At 39.4% G+C, this 22,661-nt stretch overlaps 1 protein-coding gene and 1 long non-coding RNA gene across 4 annotated transcripts in view; one reads left to right on the top strand and one right to left on the bottom strand.

Annotated features, from left to right (window-relative positions):
• GALNT18 (polypeptide N-acetylgalactosaminyltransferase 18) overlaps window positions 1–22,661 on the bottom strand; it is a 207,314-nt gene that overhangs the window by 82,537 nt on the left and 102,116 nt on the right. For all 3 annotated transcript variants that reach the window (XM_039552644.1, XM_039552645.1, XM_039552643.1), the window contains exon 4: window positions 22,143–22,309. In XM_039552644.1, the coding sequence (XP_039408578.1) occupies window positions 22,143–22,309 (167 nt within the window). The remainder of the gene's footprint in view (window positions 1–22,142; window positions 22,310–22,661) is intronic.
• Window positions 1,821–2,546, top strand: LOC120410060. Its single transcript, XR_005602007.1, has 2 exons — window positions 1,821–2,086; window positions 2,325–2,546. It is a non-coding gene; the product is annotated as an uncharacterized LOC120410060 (long non-coding RNA).

Genomic DNA, 22,661 nt, shown 5'->3' with positions numbered 1-22,661 from the left:
ACCAGGCAAAAATACAGCCTGCCTGGGCAGGAGGGTTCTTTTCAGCAGATGGGATTAGTTCACAAAACGGACTGGTTTTTATATCAGCAGAGCTGCAGTCACACAAGATGTTTCTCAGAATAAAAATAAAAGCAAACCATCCCAATATCAGCAATTTTTGTTTGTTATTCAAGTGGTTAATACATCTCTGGCAATACAAACAGAGTAGATCAGGTAATACCCCTTGCAGGTAAAAATTCTACATGTGAAATAGTGAAGTCACTGAGAACTTCTCAGAAAACACTTTTATATGTCTGGGTCCCAAATGCAACACCACACATGATGTCACTGGAAGTGCAAGTTAAAATCACCCCTCGAAAAAGTCAGCTCTCATATATCCTCTTATTATATCATACAGTCTTGAAAAATTCTACCAAACACAATTTATTACCTTGCACAGCCATCAAATCCTGCTCACCTGGCATAAAGAGAAGGAGCAGGACCTACCCCATCACCTAGCAAGCAAGCAAAGCGCTGCCTTCAGAGTGCACTTCCACTACAACCCTTCGAGGAATGTCACCTCAGTGACACTGCCAAGCTCACTTGGGACAACTTGGGAAGCAGCTACTGTGCTAAATAAGTTGTGGCTTTTAATTCACATCATTTTGAAGAACTTGGAAGTTACAACTGCTCATTTTTGAAACTTCCTAAAGAATGGACAAAATCCAAATAGTTTTTACGCCTGTAAAGCCCCCATTCAAATCAGAAATTATTTGGTTTGAATACCATATGAGCCACGGGATTTGTTGCCCTCTAAAGATAAAAACTGGGTTTTTTGGGAGAATCAACTATGAACATTTTCAAATTAAAGCAACAAATTCTGGCTTGCTTCTTTCCCAGCATATTTGCTTACTCCTTAGGAATAACACAGTGCTGGGACCATGCCATTTGGTAGCTGTATAAAATCTCTAAATTCAGCACATATGATCTCCAAGAAAACTGCTTATTATACTACTGTATCATCCACTGCTTCCTAAAAATCCTGAACTGCAAGTCTAGAGAGAACATAATACCATAGAATTTGTATCTTTAGATTAAATAGATCAGCATGTAACAAATTATTCCAAGCCCTTCATCAGTTATTATAGAAAATTTCTCTGTGGGCACCTAATCACAATTGATCCATTATTTTTAAAGAAAGGTTTGGAAGTTAACTCTTGTATTACAACTGCTGTTCATGCCCTGCCTTTTTGCATCAGAAACATGTGAGGGACAGCAGCAGCAACCCTTACGTTTTCATAAAAAAAAAAAAAAAAAGGCTAGATATTAAAAATAACCCAGGCAGTAAACTTGAACTAAAATTCATTATACCTTTTCACAATTCACAACACAGGAACAGCACTGCTATTAGCATCCTATTGCAGTCTGGAATAGATTTGGTTAAATCCTGCTTAATTAGGAGTATGTTATTTTCAAACTAAACTATGTTAATGTGGCTATTAGTATGCCTCCCAGCAGGGTGGAAACCTTGCCTGCATAAAACATGCACACACAAGAGCACACACCAACCTTGCCTTTCCTGCTCCCTAGAAGCAATTGGCAGTAGTGTCAATATTTTTTTTTTTTACACTAGAAGCAGTAAAAGTGTATTTTCACTGTACTAGAGTAAGACAGAATCCCACCAGCTCCAGCACTTGCTCCTGGATTTACACCCAAGTGAGCAGCTGGAGGCTCAGGTGACTGGGCTGCTCCAGCCTTCTGCTTTACTCTGCAGATGGCCGGGACTTCCAGGGAAGGACAGCTCCTGCTCCAGACTACAAGAAGCAGGCTGGGCTACCAGTTCAAGTTCTCTTTTTGTCAGCAAAAGCAGAGCTGGCTGGGCTGGCTGAGAAAGCACGAGGAAACACAAAGCAATTCTCAACGTGCTGCCTGACATTCCACAGGTTTGTCTCTCTGGATCAGTCACGCATCGACACCCAGCACTGCCGAGCCAGCAGCTGCTGGGATGCTGAGGGTAAAGGGTCACAGAAAATGGACTGGAATCAAAAACACCACCTGGGCACTGAAATGCCTCACATCTTGGGAGGTTCTCATTAAAGTTTTACAGGTGAAGATAAAGCCTAAATTTAACAAAAACATTTTAAAAGCTCCTTACTTAATTTTTTTCATTAAGTATTAGGCAAACAAGAATTGAGGAGAATATTTTTGAATTATACTGCCTCCCGCTAATATTTAGATAAATTACACCAGGTTTGTTCAACATTTGTATTCTGGTAGAATTCACAGTAATTTCTGTTTGTTTCCTTCCTCTCTTTTTTTTTTTTTTTTTGGTCATTTAATTTTAGCCCTTTACTTCAAATTTACCTTCTGAAGCAAGGCTTGAAGACCTGTGGTCAAAGCAGAGAGACTCCTGGGACCCATCAGTCACTGCCCATTAAGAACAACAACTCGAGATGTGTGAAACTGATTGTTCATGTGAAAAACTATGCACATGGGCACTTGTATCCAGGCCCTTCCCCACATTTTTCAAATAGCTTCATTTTTTCAATAAATGCAGCAAACTTAAATGACTTCCCAGCTTAATTTTTACTGACATTGTTATTTTTATATACATTGTAATTCTGAATCCTGACATTTACATAAAATATTACTTGGGAATTTTACTTTTTTTCCAGGACATCTTTCTACAAAGGACTGTTAGCACTAAGTACTGCCTGCCTGTATCTCATTTAGCCAGCCATGCTGTAGTCTGTAGCTCTGCAGAACACCCACCAGACTCCATTTATTATAGATATCCAAAGGCTTGAAACTACCTCCTATGCAATTCTTCCAGTATCCCATTTGACCTTTCACTATGAATAATGATTTTGCACAGATACCGGCTAATTTCCTTGGACTGGATTTTTATTTGCAATGATTTGCAATTTGATTTGCAGTATATCCACATTTTTCAGAATAGGTACTGCCTGACTTCTCAGATTTAAACCCTTTGGCATCTTCAAAAGAGCGCTTCCTGAACAGCTAAATTTGTAATGAAATTCCATGATTAAATTCTCTCCATCTATGAACATTAAGTTTCTACCTTGTCTGCATACTGCAATATGTTGCATTGAAGACAACTTTGGACTGGGTAATGATCTCATTTTCCTACATAGCATTCATCTCAGTTAACCTCAGAGGGTTTATACAGCTATATTCTTATGTCACAGGAGGAGGTTGCTCCCATAGGTACTAAACTCTGAGTTATAATTAACATCCAAACCTTAAAAATCCTGAGCAGCATTTATTCCACAGAGCAATAACAGGAAGCTTCTTGAGGCATGTGGCCCTTCCACCTCCAAGGCTCTCACATCACCCCCACATTTTAAACTTCCCATATGTTAAGTTAAAAATGTGTAAATTGTACCCTACATAGCAAACACCGCAATCCTACAGACACTGAAAGTGTTAAGTGGCCTAAACAAAGAGTAATTAACTTCTTCCTTATATTTTTGCTATATATAATCCATACATATAGGTATGCTTAAAGCAAGGTTCTGCTTATGGAAACAAGACAAATTAATGTTATTTTAATAAATTATGTTAAGCACTAACATTTTGGTACCATAGCAGTACCACATGGATAATTCAGCGTTTTCCACAGAGGAGTTTGACATGAACAAAAAATCAAATGCAGCCACTTGCATTCTGCACAGTATTTCCACCAGAGAGGTTTATAGATTCCTCAGAAGAGCTGCTTGCAAAGCTGCTGTCAAAGGAACTGGCAGGGTTTGCTACCTGAGCTACAATTGCAGCTAATGTGAAGAACCTGAGCCACATGCGGCAATTCCAATTAGGGAACTCAAATCAGGAAAATAAGTAGCTCCAGTAAATGCCATAAACATAAGAAGGCAAAATGCCTGAAGAGGCAAACAAAAAGTGGTCACAGTTCAAATACTACAAACTGGAGACTAGGCACTGTTCCTGTCTTTCACCACAGACAAATCAGGGTGATTAAAACACAGAGCAGGTAGGTTTCCTAATGTCTCTTTGAAAAACATGGCAGGTGTTGGTTTGGTTTTTTTTTCTATTACCATCCAGAAGAACAAAACTCCCAAACCTACAGCAGAAGCAAGTAACTTTCTGAAAAGCAGAAAGACTACCAACTGCTAGCAAGAAGTTACTCTCAGTCTTTTTGCTAAGCTGCACATGAAAGCTTAAGTCAAAGGTTCCTTTTTTTATTTGCTGTGTGACTGAATCTTCCCGGTAGCTAAAAAGCAAACACTGTGTGGGTTAATTGGAAGCATTTGTGAAAACTAATTAAACTTGCTGTGCTGCAGTCGTGCTTCAGAAAAGATTTTTTGTATCAATCCTAATAAAGATTTGTTCTTCTTGTACATGACTTGTTTAATCCCTTCAGGTGGATAAACAAAGAATGTATCAGTTGTATCTTAGTAAAGCGAGGGAGTCAATCTAAAGACATTAATTAGGGAGCATGGTACAAGTTATCCCTGGATAAAACTCAAAGGGATGCATGTCCTTTCAATACTAAACCATGCCATCACTGATGTGACCATTCCCTAATGAATTTGTCTTGCCCATCCTTTTGCTCTCATCAAGACTATCCTTCCTTACCGATGTGAAATGGACCTGATATTTGATATGCACTAGCACTCACAAATCCCTCTGAAACCAGCTGGCATCAAATGTATGTAAAATTTATGAGAAGTTGGATGAGCTATGTCTCCATTTCCTCTTGGCTGTGTCCATACGTAACATCTATCCTTATCAAACAATGCCTTATTTTTCTCCACCCATCTGCTACTTTGATTTTGGAACCCATTGATCCAATTGGTTTGACTTGCACTGTGTAATGAACAAACCCAGCAGGAGTAGCAGGGCACACCTCTTAAAGGCTCTTCACTGAAATCCTGTCATTCTCTTACCAAAATCCAGTCATTTCATCCTCTTCATAAACACTTGGTGTTTCACTACTACATGAGCCACCACCATTAAAACCTCTGTCTGAAAGCCTAAAATATCCCCAATCTTGGTGTTACCAAGCATACACAACTGGGATTTACCACTCAGCAAGTAAAGATTCCTCCTGTGAGGACAGGGCACCACAGCTTCCCAGGACAGAGCCACAGCAGCTCCCAGCACATGGAGCACTGTGCGGATGTGCCACCTCCAGCTCTGGGAGCAGCTTGGCTGATTTACTTGGGGCAGGGTACAAAATCACCTGACCTAGTTCATGCACTTCAGGTCTACTGTCTTGGAAGTGCAGGACAGTGCCAACATGGCATTCTTAAAATACTACAAACTATTCTCTTTGAATCTGGATTTCAATAACCACAATGTTTTAGTCATATGAGATGTTGCTCTGAAGCTCAATCCTTTTAATTGTTGAAGAGAAGGCACTTTTACAACTCCTTAGCATCTGGCCATCAGAAATAATTCTATGAATTAAGATGACAAGAGCAGCTTTGGTGAGAACTACTCAGCATCTGAATTAAACAAATACAGTCAGTGAGGCTCAGCTGGGCTCATAAATCAAAAGTGATTACATTCACATGCCAAAATGCAGTCAACATTTTTTTAAGTTTAAAACTTGTATTTCTGGCTTAAATTGCCAGTCACCTTAAATCTTTTTAACTAGCGTAACAAAGATATTACTGAGGTTGGAGATTTTGAAACCTAACTGGACATGGTCTTGGGCAACTTGTTCTAGCTGACCCAGCTTTGAGGAGGTGGGTGGGACTAGAAGGTCTTCAGGGGTCACTTCTCACCTCAGCCACGCTGTGACAGAGTTCAAATCTGCCTTGGAGAGGATGCATTCATTTCTTTTGATCCACACCTATCTTCTGATAAAATAAACAGGCAGACACAGAACAAATTACAACACTGAGTAGATGGTCTGAGAGCAATACAGGAACTGGGATGTGAGTGATTCAGCCCTTCTGTGAGCTTGCAACATCCAGTCATAATCTTACAGAAACTGATCTTAATATTTTTTCAATTTCTTAGATAAAATAAAACCCTGCCAAGAAACTAAGCACATGTTTCTGACACTGTAAGGTCAAGGTTTTTGAAACAGATGTCTGAAGCTTGACTCCTTAGCCCTTGCTTAGGTCATTAAAAGTACAAGTTTCCTGATTTTCACAGATCTGCAGAGACTAAACACTACGGCATTCAGCTGAACAAATGGGCTCACCAGTAGTGAAATAACAGGAAATAAGTCTGTTTCACGGTTTATGAAACTCTGCCTATCAGTGACTATGTAAAATTATAAAACACTTACACTTTAAATCTATATAACACCAGTTAATAAATACCAATCAAGCTGAAGCTGTTCTGTGTCACAAGTCTTCCAACAGCAACAGTTTGCTAAAGAAATTGAGCTTTGCAATTACTTGTTTGCAGATGGTAAATGAGAAAGCATTAATGCGAAGGAATCTGGTGATCTTATGCACCACAGGCTGTTATGCAAAGAACAAGCTGTGAGCCTTTTTATATGTATTCTCCATACATAATTCAAACAGATTGCAGAGCCTGATGGTGTTTCTTTCATATACAGTGATCTCTGTTTAAAAGTACATCTCAAAAACATTTTTTAATGTGGACATAGTCAACGGTGACCAACTACTTTGAGTATTACAACATGAGAGATTCTAAAGATATCTCTAGTTCTGTCCACTGGCACAGGAACATTCACAGAACTGTTAAAGGCCTTCAGAGGATCTAATTTTTCCATATTTGTCCAGGCCTCTCAAAATGTTGAGGTCAGAAATTATTTCCAGTAGAATGAAAATAAACCTGCCAAATACAGAGAGAACTTTATACTGCTGGTTGCAACCCTTCCACCTTCCCTTCAACAGGAAAACCAGCTTCTGAAGTATTTTTATGGTGGGTCAGAAACTATAAGAGGTTTCCTTGAATATAAAATCCCTGCCCTGAAAATCTACAGGCTGACTAATCAATGAGTGTTTATGAACTTCTCTTTAGCGCTCTTCTGTTAAAAGACCTAAAATAGTTTGACAAATATACCCACATCAAAGAACTGCAGCACTAAACAGACTTTGAGAGATCATCTGGCCCTTCTTCTTGCCCCAACACAGAGAGACCCTTGTTCCAATTAATCCTGACAGAGGTTTGTCTCATCTCCTTCTAAGTTTACTCAGGAAATATTGTCCCATGCTCTTTATAGATGGATCAAATGAAGCACACTGTAAAGACAAATATATTAACAGTATACCCTAAGTCTGTCTGGCACAGATAAAAAGCACAATACCTCAAACCTGCAGTGATTAAGTCTAGATATTTGCATTTGAAACGACAAAAATAACTTCCTTCAGACTAACCACTTACGAGAGCAATAAAACAAAAAAACAAACTGGCAAAAAAGACCTAAAACTCTTTCTGCAACTCTTCACTGACAAGAATATTTTTTCCTCATAAATCTGAAGACCAAGAGCCACAAGTCCCTTTGAACATTCATAAATATTAACATATTTCTGATAGCAAATTCATTGTAGCAACTTTGCTTTTAGAGTTAGTATTCCAGGATCCCCCTTGGACAGGGAAATGGAATGACAGCACTATCTCCCATTGCCAAGCTGGAAGAGAATCCTCCCATGAGCAATAATGGATAGTCACACCAGCAGCCTGTGAGGGGATGAGAGCTTTAATAATTTGGCAAGACACTTAGCTGGCTCTAAACCCTACACAGTCATCAGTAACATTTAAAAACCAGCTTTTATACAGAACACAAAAAACCATCCAAATTTGCTCGCTGCCAAATCACTTGAACACAATCAAAAAAAAGAGCAGAGAACTAGTTTGAGAAAAAATACTTTAAATTCTAAATCACAGGAGAAATACAAGGAAGGTGCTAGGATATAAAGTTATCAATTTTAATTAAAAAAGGAAAAATAATTAATTTAGCTCTTAATAGCTAAACCAGGAAAACACCAAATATATCAAATCCCACCAAGGACATAACTGATTCAAGGAAAAGTATTTTACAGCCCTTTAAAAAAAAATAAAACCAAAATTTACTAAAGTCAGCTGATTAAGAATGAAACTCATCTACCATCTCAGACAAAGCCTACAACTGTTTTGTGATTTGCACTGACCTCCCTTCAGAAAGAAATTAATTTGGTTATTTAACTTATTCTCAATGATGTTAAAAGGAATCATAAGACGACAGGAATTTGTAACTTGTCTAATAAATATTCCAGACAGTTGTCACAGTACTTACAGTTCCCAGGATTTTTAAATTTATTTCCATGTGTATATCAAGTCTCTGATGAACTATCAGTCTATTTCTGGAAGCCAAGAGACTGAAGTCATTGCTCATAAATTCTGGTACCATATGATACAAATAGTTTCACTGAATGCAATGGCATCAAGGAGGATGGGATCCATTATGCATCTAACTGCTGAATAGCACCTTAACCAAGGAATGCCTCCCTGTTTCCACGTGGCAGCTTACAAAATAACATAAATCACACAAGTAATCAGGCTTACAATATACACAACTGGCTGCATGATCAGGGTGACACGGTGTTCAGTCATAATGCACAAAAGAGGACAGTAACAAGGGTTAGATACTTTTCAAAAGGGGACAAAATTTTAAGTGAGATTTTCTTGAGCAGACTTGCTCCCATTTTTGCATCTGTGCCAGTAACAGTACAGCAGCAAAAGAGTTTACTGAAAGAAATGCCAAATAAATACATTGAGGAGCCTGGAATCTGACGCCAGGGACAGACCTGAGCAAGCAGAGTAATTCCTCAAGTCTTCCCCAGTGGAACTGTGATTTGGCACACATTGGAGAGGCGTTTATTTCCTAGGGAGAAAGGCAGAAACATCCTGCATGGCCACACCACCAGTGTGCCATCACTCCTGCCTGTCCTGGGAAGGCTCACCTATTCCAAGCAGGTCCAGCCCTACCACTCCTGGTCCTCCTGTTCTGGAGGCACTTCTGGGCACTTCACCCACAGAAACAAAGCTTTGTCTCCCAGGGGAGATGAAACAGCTGGAATCAGAACCATGTTAAAGTATGACTTGCAGAATATTTACAGAGAAATCTGGCTGGGTTTTTCCAGAACAATGCCAAAGCATCAATGGTGCCTCATCCTACCACAGAGACATGGAACTATTAGGCAGCTATACAGGTTCTCTCAGGATAAATGTACAGTACTTTCAGTGACAGGTCAAAGATCTGCTCACTACTCCCTTCAAAACTGGCTGTTTATTCTCTATAATTCGTGTATTTCTCAGCTGTCACTAGTCAAGCCCCTTTTGGGATGCTACTGAGCCCTTGGGCTGAAGCTTAGTCAACAAGGGTTCTGCTGGTAATAGGATAATGCAGGCAGTTTACACCTCAATTTCAACAGTTATCTTTAAGCAAATTATCCAAAACTCACAGAGAATGACCTACCATTTCTAAAAGGACCCATTAAAAAATCAGAACATTTTTATTTTATAGTTACTGGTGGTTTTATAGGTCTTTCTCAGTCAGGAAACCACTGAACAAGTAAGTGATTACACAGGTAACTGCAAGTGGCAGCAAATTTTAAAAATATAGTACAAAGGCACAAAAAACACTTTTCCCCTGCCACAGCCAGTTATATAAATCACAGGAATTCCTACTGTAATGGGTATGTATGGCACAGACAGAAGTGCAGTTTCACACAGATAGGAACCTTTAAAAATGACCAGAATCAGAAATCCACTTAGTCCAACTGGAGATGGGCAGGTAGGGAAAGTTAAGCCAGCATAAAGCCTAGTTCTGATAACCAAAGGAACCTGCTGCAATTAAAAGTTTCTGAGTGTGGAAACTTAATTGCTATAAAATCCATCTCCAGCACACAGATTTGCTAACTCGGGTTGTATCTGGTCTGAGCTAAGTGATCATTGTTCTGTACTAAATCAATCACTCCCACTACTGCTCTGTTAGGAAGGGAAAAGAGAGCCAGAGCAGCAGTGTAGCAGAGCCCATCCAGAGAGCTCAGCGTTTTTCTAGCAAATACTCTAGATGAACTCTAAACCACGGGGTGCACACAACACTGTGCAACACCATCAAAATTCATGCAATTTTTGAAACATGTTTTGTCATAGATCAGAGCCAACTCTTGGTGCATAAGATCCTGAGAGAGATAAATCACACACTGCCGTTTTTCATGTTACTTTGATAACTTTGACAATCCTAACCCAGGAAGCCAAACGAACTATTGAACATGTATCTTTCTTTTACAGTTCTACTAAAAAATTCCTCTACTTTCTTTCTTGCTGACCTGAAGTTGATTGAGCTATTATGCAGTAATCCACAGTTGATTAAACTCAGTTTGATATATTGTGAAGGAACAGGCATATTTTTCTAGGGCACTTTCCACTCTAAGTAAAGCTGATTAGACCTCTTTTTCCCCATTTTACTGCATTTAAGTCATCTCTCTGTGTTTCAAGTTTAGCGCCATAAAACGATGGTTAGTTTAACAGACCATTTTATTAATTCACTTTCCTTGAGGTTTTTCTTTTTAGGTATTTCAAAAGACCCCTGACTTCCTAATTTTTGTGCCTGATTGCAAGAGTGATAAAAAGAACAAATATTGGACAATGCTAACCTACACAGAGCTTGCAGTAGGAATTACAGATCTCTGAAAGTGACACAGGCTCAGTTTTGCAATCTTCTTCCTGGTAGACCCTGTTAGGTCTCAGATGGGTGCTCCACGGAACTGAAACTTCTGATGAGAGCTGGCAGGATCACAGAGGTTCCAGTTACACCCATTTGGGATGACAACACTCTCTTTCAGCGATGAACCATTTCTAATTTGAGGAGATGGGATATGTGAGCTGACCTAACAACTGGAAGATGCATTAAAGGATTGCATTTCCCTCATTTTGTGGTAACACTCTCTGGCCTAATCATACAACTTTATGGATAATATTTTTCTATGTCACGAAAAAGAACCTATATCACACTGTAGAACACAGCCTGTTAATGAACAACAGTCCTAGGAGTCAGCACCTTTCAAGACTGGTTCCTCAAATTAGAAACAAAACCTAAAAGCTTTACATATTTGGTAAAGATGGAGTACTGACATAAGCAAAGGATAAAAAAAGCTATATAAAAAATGAAAGTAAAACAAACCCTAAAAACTTAAAGTAGCTGAATAACCCCTTTCCCCCCTTTTGTTTTTAAAAGTAATTTTCAACTGAGAGCTTTCATGTATCTAGTCTTGTTCTTTAGATTTAGTATCATGCTTAGTTTAATCTCAGCACCATTTTGAGAAAGGCAGCACACCAGCACCACGAGCTGTGATGGAAGCTTGAACACTAAAATTATTGTACTATTCTCACCTCAGGGACTGTGAGTGCACATCTGCAAAACCAACAGAAAATCCCATTCTACAGCATGCAGTAAAACAGCAATTTTGACTGCTTTAAACCGGATTTACTGGTCTGTCTCCTGCAGAAGTGCTCATGCCCACATGATGTCTGAAGCTTTGTAGAGTAGTCCAGGCTGCTGTAGGACCATCTGAGAGAGAAACACCAAGCAGTTCCCATGCTCAATGAATTTTCAAGGATATGAACTACCAACATTCCCTGCCATCAAACTCTTCCCAGAGCTCCTACGGGGGCATACAGTAATAAAGCCACTTATTCAGATTTCAGAAGAAGAGTAGATCAGTGAAAGTTTAGTTAGAGTTACATAAAATACTGCTCAGGGTCAACTGAGTATCAGGCAACCTGTAAAGTACTTCTGTATCACTCTGTAACAACCGATCTTTTCAGGCTTGTAGGGTAAAACTAAAGAACAAATTCTCTTATTTCATCTGACATTTTTCTTCCTATGAGCTATGTGATCATTCTGTACCCACATGTGATGATGTTCCTTTTAACAAGCCATTGAGGTTTCCTGTAACTTCATTATTTTGTGATGTTCTTCTCTTCTGGGAGATATAATTGCTGAAGCAAGGAGACAGACTAAATGAAAATTTCAAAAGTCAGACATTGCTTACTTCAGATAGCTCTAGCAGTGTGCAGATCTAGACCATTAAAAAAAAAAAAAAAAAAAAAAAAAAAAAAAAAAAAAAAAAAAGGCAAAATAACCTTGACTGTTTCTCTTGTCCTTACACAACCTTTGGGCTCCCCAGGAACAAGGAATTCTGGACAAAGTCTTTGCTTCTCAGTCAGAAAAATCTCCCTTTCTTTTAACTGACCTACTTTTTTTTTTTTTTTTCCTTGGCTATGCTATAGCTGAGTATTTCTGGTAAAAAAGCTTTCCTCAAGTCTCTTCTCTCAGGTTGGACTAATGCTCTAAGCTCAGATGCCATAAGATCTATTCCTAGAAGAACAGGAACCTTCAGTGTCTAGCAGGTCTCCCTCTTGGACACAAGGCATTCCAGAGGTTGTCATGGCACAGCCTCACTCAGTCCTTGCCCTTTTATACAACACTGTGCAGCACAAAGAGTATTTAATAGTACATTTTGTCTTTGCCTGTGAGATATTAACCATACACACAGTCACAACTTCTGCCTCAGTATTCCTTGAGTTTTACCTATTTGTGAGGGGGGGAAATTGGTAGAGAGAAAAAACATTTCTTTGGGAACAGAGATTCCTGATGAGAGAACATACAAAACCAGACCCAGTGCTACCCAGTTTCACTGGTTGTCAAAGCCTATGAACTACCAACAAGGAAATTTCAAGGGCACAAATATCACTAAAATGTAATCCTAGACATTTCATATAAGAAGCAGGCTACAGGGAGATGTTTCAAACTTGCTGCCCATACAGTAATAATAACACTCCAAGGCAGGGAATCACAGTCACTTACTCGATATGGGAATGTAAATACATTTTTCAAGTACTGACACTGCAGTCATTCATGGCAATAAAAAACCAGAAATCATTGTTTATTTGCTGGCAGAGAAGTTGTCAACTTGTTTATTTGCTGGCAAATGAGTCGCAACTTGTTTCTCATTTTAGAAGACCTTGTTGTTCTCTTTCCACTTCGTGTACATGAGCAAAGCTTGAGATTAGGAGCAATAGATTGGGAGGAATAATTATTTCATAGCACGTAAGACTGATAGACCATCTATTTAGCCACAGAAATATCTTTAAGCTTCCTAGAACTTTACCAAAATTTGATTAGCTACGCAGTATGTTTTTTCACCTTCATAAAACATTAATGCTATTAACATCTCATTTCTTATTTATTTTTTTTTACTTTAGTTTTCCAATTATTTCTATTTCTACTGTATGCAAATCTTCTGGTATTTGTACTGCTTGAAAAGATTGCTTCAAATAGAAGGTGGCAGCTTTTGAAACATTAAGCAATGATTAGACAGGCACTGGGCCAAAGGAGTGTGTCAGAGAGGAGCAAAGGAACAATGCAGCAGCCGACACTGAGCTATCTGGAGAGAACTGAGATCACTTAGCAATTCCATCAAGGCTTTCCCTGCTGCCAAACGAAAACAACAATGATTCATGCTGCCATATTATTTAGCATTCATCATGATTCTGAATTACTTAGTGGAGAGTTCACACTGCAGTGCAGACAAACCCTGTTAAATTTAATGAAAGGCAAATTGTCCTTTGAGTTGGTACCAAAAAGCATCTACCACTGCTCTCAGATTATGCTTGAAAGGAAACTAATACGCAAAAAAATCAGTTTATTCACAAACTCCACTGCAAAATGCCATAGGGATGTAGCAGGAGAATTCAGCTCCACGCAGGTCCCCAGTCAAAAGCTGTCCCTATCAGACTGCCAGGAGAGCAAGATTTGCCCTGTTCTGTAGGAACTCAGCTGCAGAACTTACCCAAAATCCTAACAGACTTCTAGGCACTTGTGAAAACCACAAAGAACATGAAGGGGTTTTGTATTTTCAGCATATAACCTGTATCTCCATCCATAGGGACTCACATACACCCAGACTCTCACAACAGTGTTCCACGAAGTGGTGTTAACAACACCTCTGGCTATGGAGGCCCAAGGAAAACAAAACATTTTTTTCCAAATAAACCAGGTGAGGAAAAACAAGCAGGAATTCTCACTCTCTCACAGCCTAACCACTAACTCTTCATTTTTCTGCTGTTAATTGCATCATCATAAATGAAAATTTTAGCTTTTATTCACCTCCATCACATTTTCCATAAAGTTTTACGTTGAGCTTCCCCAAAGCTTTCCCAGGCTGCTGCTTGAAGCACACTACTTTAAATAGGTTACTTTTCCAGGGTGAAAGGAAGGAACATCATTTTAGTAACATCCCCAGAAATTACTAGAAGTGAACAAGTAAAGTCAAGTAATTTAAAATTTGGCCATCAAATACACTTTGAGAACACTTTCAAACAACTCATTGCATATCTACAGAAAAGCAAGAGAAAAGCCAACGTGAACTGATTTATTTTTTCAGAATTCACATGTGCTTTGTTAAAATGTTCTGTACTTGAACTTTAGACTTACAGTAGGTTCCACAATGCCTTTAAAGTATCTAGCAATGCCTATAAATGTGCCTTTGTGTGGTGACCATAGAATAATCTGTAATTTATTAATATATTTTGCTAACTGATCTTTATCATTTAGTGATACACTTGAACACTCTTAAATACTTCCTTAGGCAAATCTCTTATCATGTTTTGGACCCTTCAACACATCAAGAATTTTGAGGTTCTATCACAAAGAAATTGAAGTGTTTGAAATTATCAGCTCTGGCAGGAAGTTTTACCACCACTTTAAGAACTTGGCAGTGATTTTATGAAAGTTATCTTTTTATTCATTTTTCTTTTTAAGAAAAGTATGCTTGGGTTGAGAAGAAAAGGTAAATTTTAATGAAGTTCATTTAAAAGGCAATTTCTATTTCTTAACTTTCTGTAGGACAAAATCCTTTAACTCCTTTGTCTGACACTACAGAGTATTTTCCCCACACCCTGTCAAACTCTTTCAATTATAAGTGCCATGCTTTTGATAAGGAAAGAGACAGAAATCCTTTAAGAAGTCATTCAGGCTCATAAGAGCTTACATTACTAAAATATTTCAAATACTATTTCTATTGAATACTTCATGGGAAAAGATTTCAAAAGGAAATAATCAGATCAAACCACAGTATCTTACTGACATCAACAGATATTGGCACTTTTCTCATGAGCTCTGCATGAATGTTTGTCACTGCACCAAATCTATACATGTGGCTGCTACTTGAATTTAGTGACATGTGCTTGAGAACATTATCAACAAAAACCATTCAAGCATTTTTGAAGGCAAAATAATCTGACAAACGTGAGAGAAGAGAAAAAGTGGGGGGAAAAATAAATGGGGTTTTAAATCAAGCAAAGCTTTAGAGATCTCTGGAGATTCATTTTAAGGCTAAAATCACAGTGATGGTACTGAAAAGTGGGCCAAGGCAGTATTTATGTGCTGTCATCCTCAGAGTCAGGATGCCACCAGCCCAGAGCACCTCCAAAGCACACAGGGTGAATTCCCCATTACTACCAGAAGAGTTCAAACCAAGCCTGTTCTCAGTGAATGTGACTGCAGCCTTTCAGTGTGGTCACATATGGCTTCTAAATCACACCTGACACAGGTGATGATGTTTTCTGTAAGTTGACCCAAATCATTCTTCCAAAATACCCCAAAGTGCCAGTGTGCAGCTATTTATCATCACCTAGAAACTGGAACTGTAATTCATTCATATATTTTAGGCTTTGCTATGACCAGTAACACGAGAGCACATATAAATGTGCTCACACTAAGCACTGTGTCGTGAGAGGGTGGCAGGACAGGCGTGGGGATGAAGGACAAGAAAACCCTGACTGTGCATTGCACTACTTGTCATTCATGGGACACTGCAGATGTGGAATAGAAGCACAGTATGAATTGGCACACTGGGATTCAAAACAGAGCCACCATGAAACAAGGCCAGTCCTCTTAGACTTGGTGTGCTGAATCTGACACAGGAAAAGGTATTTATCAGACTGCAACACTGCAAGTGGATCAGGGCTGAACGAGCTAAACTACCTCATGGATGGAATAAAAGATAAGATGACCATACATTAACTTTTGGCCACTGCTGGCTAGGGGAGATTCAGTTAATAGCATTATCTGAATGCTTGAGTCATAAAGTCTGATGTCAGGAGTCTGCAGTAAAAGCTCTGCCCTGCACAGCTGCCCCCTGATGTGGACAGAGGTTCTGCTATCAGCTGGCACACACATCGAAATGTTGCTTTTGCAGCCATACCAACAGAGTGATCTACAGTGTATTGCAGATGATTAAAATAACTGTTGTGCTGAAAGGCCACTTTGTCACTGCCAACTCCTTCTGAGCACACAGAGCTTCCACACAATCAAACGGTCCAACAGCGCTGGAACTCTCCTAACTGTCAAGAAAAGGAAGGCTAAGGACCTTCCACTGGAGTTATGAAGAATGGAGAGTGTGACAGTTCCCAATATAAAAACTCCATGCTGGTTATCAAACAGCTTTCATACAACTCTAATTCCAAGGCAACAAAAACCAGAGCCTTGCCTCCAGCAAGGGATGCTATCCCTGCCCCCTCGTGTGATTGAATGCGAGTCATTGAGTCTGATGGAGTATGGAGTTCAGGCAGGGGGAGTTAGAAAAGCTGAATGAAAAGTATCCTACGTTAATTATTCTTAAATGGAAGGAAAAGGGAATGGAAAAACATGCATGAAAAGGAGGCATTGGACAGAAGAAGGAAGAAAATGGGAAATGATAAAAATATGCCCAAAAAGGGAAGGAACAGACTATTACTGGGGGTGGAGGAAGGCAGGGACGGATGATTCAGGCAGGAGTTTAATTACTGCGGCTAAAAGCAAGGGAAAGCTGAATGGTGAGATGGGGAAAATGGAAAAACACAGTTTGTGAGAAAGTGTGGCAAACACTGGGATGGAGGAGATGATAAGAAGCACAGGTACCCTGGAATGTGAGAGCATGCCAAATGGAGACCCCAATTGAAGGACACAAGCCCACAAAGTAGGATGAGTCATATGGAATGGGGCAAGGAAGTGAGCATTCAAAAAGGGCAGACTGCCAGGGTAGGAGTCTTTCAAGGAAAGAGGACTGAGAGAATAAAGACCAAGGAACTAGACCACCCCTGGATGAAAAGAAGGGCCTTATTCATCAGCACTGTCCTTCTCTTGTCTGCTGCTCACTTCATTTTGATATCCTACTCCACAACCTCTCCCCTTTAAAGCAGGAACCAAATCCATTGTCATGAGGACTGACCAGTAAGAGGAGAGACCAGTCTGCAGCCAGTCTAGGACACTATCCTCAGGACTCAGTGTGCTCACAAAAATCTCACAGTCTATTTACATTAGTGGCTCGTATTTTTTTTTCCAGCAGAGCTCTGAACTGCATGGCCAGGCCACTCTCTCACACCCCTGAATAAGAACATTATGCTCTAACTTCTGCTGATGGCTGGAACAGATGGCCAGAGGACAAGGGTTTGCCTCTGGTTATTTCCTTCTTATATCTTTTCAGACGCATCCCCAGTAGCTGGCACACCTCACTGCAGTCCCAGCAGCAGCACACAACACTTAGCAGCGAACATATGCTCAAAGAATTGCCTTCATTAATTCCAGTTGCAGTGCTAAACGTTACTGAAGAAAAATGCAGAGTTTGTAACAACAGCCAACACTGTTCTCAAATCCACACTGGGAACAGATTTCCTGGTCTATAGATAAATATATGCCTTTTAGCATCTGATTCCTAACCAGCACTGCACAGCCCTCTTTTCATGTCAGTCCCTGTCAACCCCTCTGAGAGCTTGTGTAAAGACTGTGCAATAACGATTTCAGCATCAAGACCTTCAACTAATGCAGAGCATCAATCTAGGCAGATAAAGCAAAGCCTTCCTGATGCATAAATCATGGCCCAAAAGTGAATGCAGGTTTGGATATAGTTTGCCTATTTCCTTGTTTTCAGATGTTTCTGTTTGTCTTGGAACTTTCCTGACATTCAGGTAAGGGAAGAATAAGAAGCAAAACGGAAAGAAACCAAGACTTAAGGTTTTCCCTAGGAGATTGCTATCAATAGGTTTTTCATAGTTGTATGATCTACAAGTAAGCCATCTTCAAATTATGCTGTGCTATGAAATCTAGCATGCATTTCAACAGCAGTCTTGAGGCTTATTCATCACTGCTTTTGTAAAGAAAAAAAAGTAAAATTCAGACCATCTTCTATTCCCAAATATCTTTTAGGAATTACCAAAGAAAACAACTTTTTAATGAAAAACTCTGGATGCTTTTTGAAAAGTTTCTTTTCAGTGTTCTGAGGACAACCTCTCACAGGTGATAGATACAGTTGCACCTGACCCACTTTCTACCAGTCTGTGTTAATTCTCAACACTGCAAGGCATAAAATTCACATCCTGTGGTATCCAGCATTATTACTGCAGTTCAATAGCTGTATTCATGGAAATCTCAGGACAAAATGAGAATCATTACACTGAACATGTAGGAATATTTCATTCATGAGTAATGCTTCAAGGAAAAGGAAAAAACCTTGTAAAATCTGAGCCTCTACTGCAATATTATTAACTGTTATGTGAAAAAAAAATATCCTAGAGAATGATAATTACTGCTATAGTATTAAATTTTGCAAGGCATATTCTGGACACACAAATGCCCACTGCTTCCCCATGAAGCTGAACTCATCATGGCTCACAATGAGATTTTTTTAGAGAAATTTCAAATCATCTGAAAATACCTTCAAGAGGTACTTTGTAATGCAGTGGTGCTCAATGCCTGCAAAAGGACTCAAAAGCCAAGCCAGAGCTCCAGTGGCACAGAAGGTCACAACCCCATCTCCAGAGAGCAGGATGCCACAGAGCAGGGGGCAAATAAACCACAACACCAGTAGTCTCCAGCTCAGGCAATGCTTCTTCTAAATACATTTCTGAGATCTAATTAACCACTAGCAGTCATGGGTGTGGTCACTTACATTTTTTTAAGCCTCTCCTCTGAAAATAAAAATTAAATTCTGCTGCTCCTGAAGGCAAAAATAAATAAATAATTATATTGCCAAATGATACACTTATGTGCACATTATCTCTGCAAAGCAGACAGCCCTGCTGAGGAGAATGGGAAAGATTCTGATCTGATACTTAAAAATACAGTAAAACATCTGAAATCTGTGCAGTTGCTTAGTCACCAATGTGACTGAGACCCAAATGAGACACAAATAAACAACACTGATACTTGGCTTGTTTAAATAAAATTTTTGTTCTTATTATACAGTACACAGTAGTCACTGAAATGTGCCTTCTTTATCCTTCAATTAAATTAAATTCTAGTACTAACATACCTAACAGCATATGTGAAACAATTCAGAGCAATCTTCATCAAAATTCCACCAGAAAAGATAGTATGGTGAAATACACACATTAAGCCACGCAAATGGCTTTATTAAATAAAGGAACAAAATTTTAGGACCTGCAAAATCTACTTTCTGCTTTTAAACAGCACATAGTGGCACTTTCACAGTTTTCTAACTCCAAACATTTCTTTTAAAAAAGGGAAACTTCACAAAGAGGTTAATTGAGGTCTCCTGAAACATAACTAGGAACTTGAAAAACTGCACTGAGGTTTAGAGAAAGTCATAGATAATTTGCTTGACATACCTTGAAGTACATGAAATAAAATACTATAGCACATATTGTTCAAGACAAATGTACAGACTTTGGGCCTATGCTTGAATTAATGGTTTCTGAAATCAGCCTTCTGGAATTAAAAAAAAAAAACAAACCAACCAACCTATCTAGTTCTTGCATTGTTCTTTTCCAAAATACAGGACAACAGAAAATCGGGATTCATTAAAACGTGTCCATTTGGACTCTGCCAGATCTCTGGTCTCACTCTTTATTTTTAGTCACTTCCCACAGTGTGATTTTTCCTTCCTGTGAAGTCCATGGCTGTGGCATCACAGAAAGGAATCTTCCATCAAGTTAGAGAAGCTGCCATCCCTGGCAAAAGCCTGAGAGTAAAAATACCACTTATAATTAGGATTCTGACAGATCCCTGTGAGAAGCAGAGGCTGGAGCCCACTTCATGCACAAACCAAGTGTTTGCCCCCTCAGGTAACATTACAGGGAAACCCAGAGTAACCCACTTATCTTACAAGCAGCATCACTTGCAAGCTAAAGAGCTACTAACAAAAACATAGAATGACATAAAGGATTCGTCTCAGCAATGCTGGAAGGGAGAAAAAAGAATGGAAAACAGAATATTGTAAAAGGAAAAGTAAGTTTTAAAATAAATATTTCAAGATTTAAACTAATAGTAGGAAAGCCCATAAATCATCTTTACAATTGCTCCTGTTCCAAACATCCATCTGCTCCAAATATATGCCTATTACCAGGTCTTCAGCATACATTATGGGATAAAGAGGACTGTAGAAATCTAATTTACTACTGCAGGGAAGAGATGCCAGAGGAAGGGTTAGAGGAGTAGCATAAAATCCTGTAGAGAGTTGAATTTTTCTGTGAGACTAACTATAGCTCTGCACAGTGTGATTTTGTATAAAATGACATGTAACACCAAGCCAAGGCAGCCAAACCAAAGGTTACCTTCCACTCAATTTCTGTCTCCCTGCTTGGGGCCAGGAACCCAAGGATTTAAGGCACTGGAGGGTAAGAGAGGCAAGCCTGAATAAAAGGCACAGCAAATCATAAAAATATTATACAGTATAGTACCAATACTGGTACTAACAAAAAAGGTGGCTGGACAGGTTTTCCTGAAAGATAAAGTAGTTCCTGTGATTTCTTATCTATTTCAGGTATAAAATAATGAAAAAGAATAATTTTGACAAGTGTGTAGAGCACCGTGCAAAGAGTGTTAGTGAGCTCATCACAGTGATGACAGGCTCTCAGAAACACTGATGGTTCTGACATTGCTCTGCAATGTGCCCACTGGAATAACTGCCTGTAAATTATACATCAGACTCAAACTCTAGGAGCCACTTTTTTCCACCAGACTATTTCTCTTCTTTTATGTCTGCTTTGTGGCCAGTTTATCCATATCCAGAGACCTCAGGCTCTGCAGCACCAACAGCCACTCAGATTCTTTGAGTTCTCATTTAAGAGGTGCAGGAAGGAATTTACACAAACAAATTGCAGAGCCCAGGTTCACCAGTCAAAGCTGATTTCAGTGTTGTGTTCTTTCCTATCAAAGTGCCAGGTGTTGCAGAAGGGAGATGACAAAACTTAAGGCATAGGCCTGCACCAAGTTGTTGAGTTTTGTGTGTACTTTAAAGAGTCAGGATTGTACTTTTTTCTTCATTCATAGTCAGCAGAAGAGGACATGATGACCTGCATAGCCTGGGGGTGGGGAACTTATTTACTTGCTTCCCAATAAGTTTCTCCTCTGTACAAATCTGAGATACATTTGTGATCAGCAGCAAGTCAGAGGATTTAGCTACAGGGATATAGCCAGATAACAGCAGTCATGATAGCAAGGATAAGAGAAACCCTTTGTTCAGCATTTTCCTTCAACAGAATAAATTCAAATTCTCCTTGTATTTTAGCAGCTCAGAATTAACCCCCCCAGCACAGCAGAATTTTTCTTTAAGTTCAGCATTCTGTGCTTATTAAAATTTCATCACTAAAGCTGCTAGAAAATAAGACTTGTAAATAGTGCCCAACATGGCCTCACTGACAAACACCCTGGCAAGCACTGAACCATCAGAGATGGGCAGGGCAATCCTTCAGATCATAGAGAGCAACATCTGAGTACAGACAGCAGAGAAACAACAATGTAAATGCTGCTAATAAGGAGAAGAGAACTGGAAATCTAAAGCACAGAAAGCCATTTTATACAAAACAGAGAGTATGTATGTGGAATCATACAGTGGAAACAGGAGAAACACAGAAACCATGTGAGCTTGAAAACACGCTGAAGTACTAAGAGTAAAACTTGCTAGGTCTAATTTACTGTTACATTCAAAATTCTGCCTACCAGACACCTTAAACATTCTATCTTTTGTACACACTTTTAAACGCCCCACTTGTGCAGAGCTCAAGACAGCCCAGCAAGAGTGTGGGATAAAGAAGGGAGAAAACAGACCGGTAACATTTGAAACACCAACTGGATGAGCAAGAGACAGAATTCAAGGTTTCTCTTGTATGATCCAGCCTCGGGGCAAGGAGGGGGAAGAACCAAAACCTTTTACCGTTGTTACTGTTATCATCAACTAGGATGATCTCCTTGAGGAGGTGAGCAGGAGTGCGATCGATGGCTGAGTGGATGGAGCGCAGGATCACCGAGAGCGCCTCGTTCACAAATATGAACACAATGCTGACCTCGGGAAGACTGTCAGGAAACGTGAGGTTTCTGCACCTGAAGCGAAAGGTGGAAGAAAAGAAAAGATGTAAACTGCTGGAAGTCACATTGCAAACAAAAGCTGTTCCAGAGGTATCTACCCTCAGTCATAAGAACGCATAGAAGATACAGCTCCAAAGAACATCCTGCTACTAAAGCTGATACAGAAGGTGCAGCCAGAAAAAAATACATACAAGGGAAAACTTACCTGTAAGCTCAGTCAAGGGGTTTAATCAGAAAGAGGACTACTCTCAACCTGGTGCATTTTCTTTCCTTTTTCAAAAATAGGTATTTCAGCCACATTCCAACTTGCTTAAGGAAACAGCAGTATGGAAGTGCTCCCCACAACTTTAAAGCTCCTTAGTGTTTT

The sequence above is a fragment of the Corvus cornix genome, chromosome 5, assembly GCF_000738735.6.
Source record: "Corvus cornix cornix isolate S_Up_H32 chromosome 5, ASM73873v5, whole genome shotgun sequence".
NCBI classification, from domain to species: domain Eukaryota; kingdom Metazoa; phylum Chordata; class Aves; order Passeriformes; family Corvidae; genus Corvus; species Corvus cornix.
This window is presented reverse-complemented; position numbering and strand designations above follow the sequence as displayed.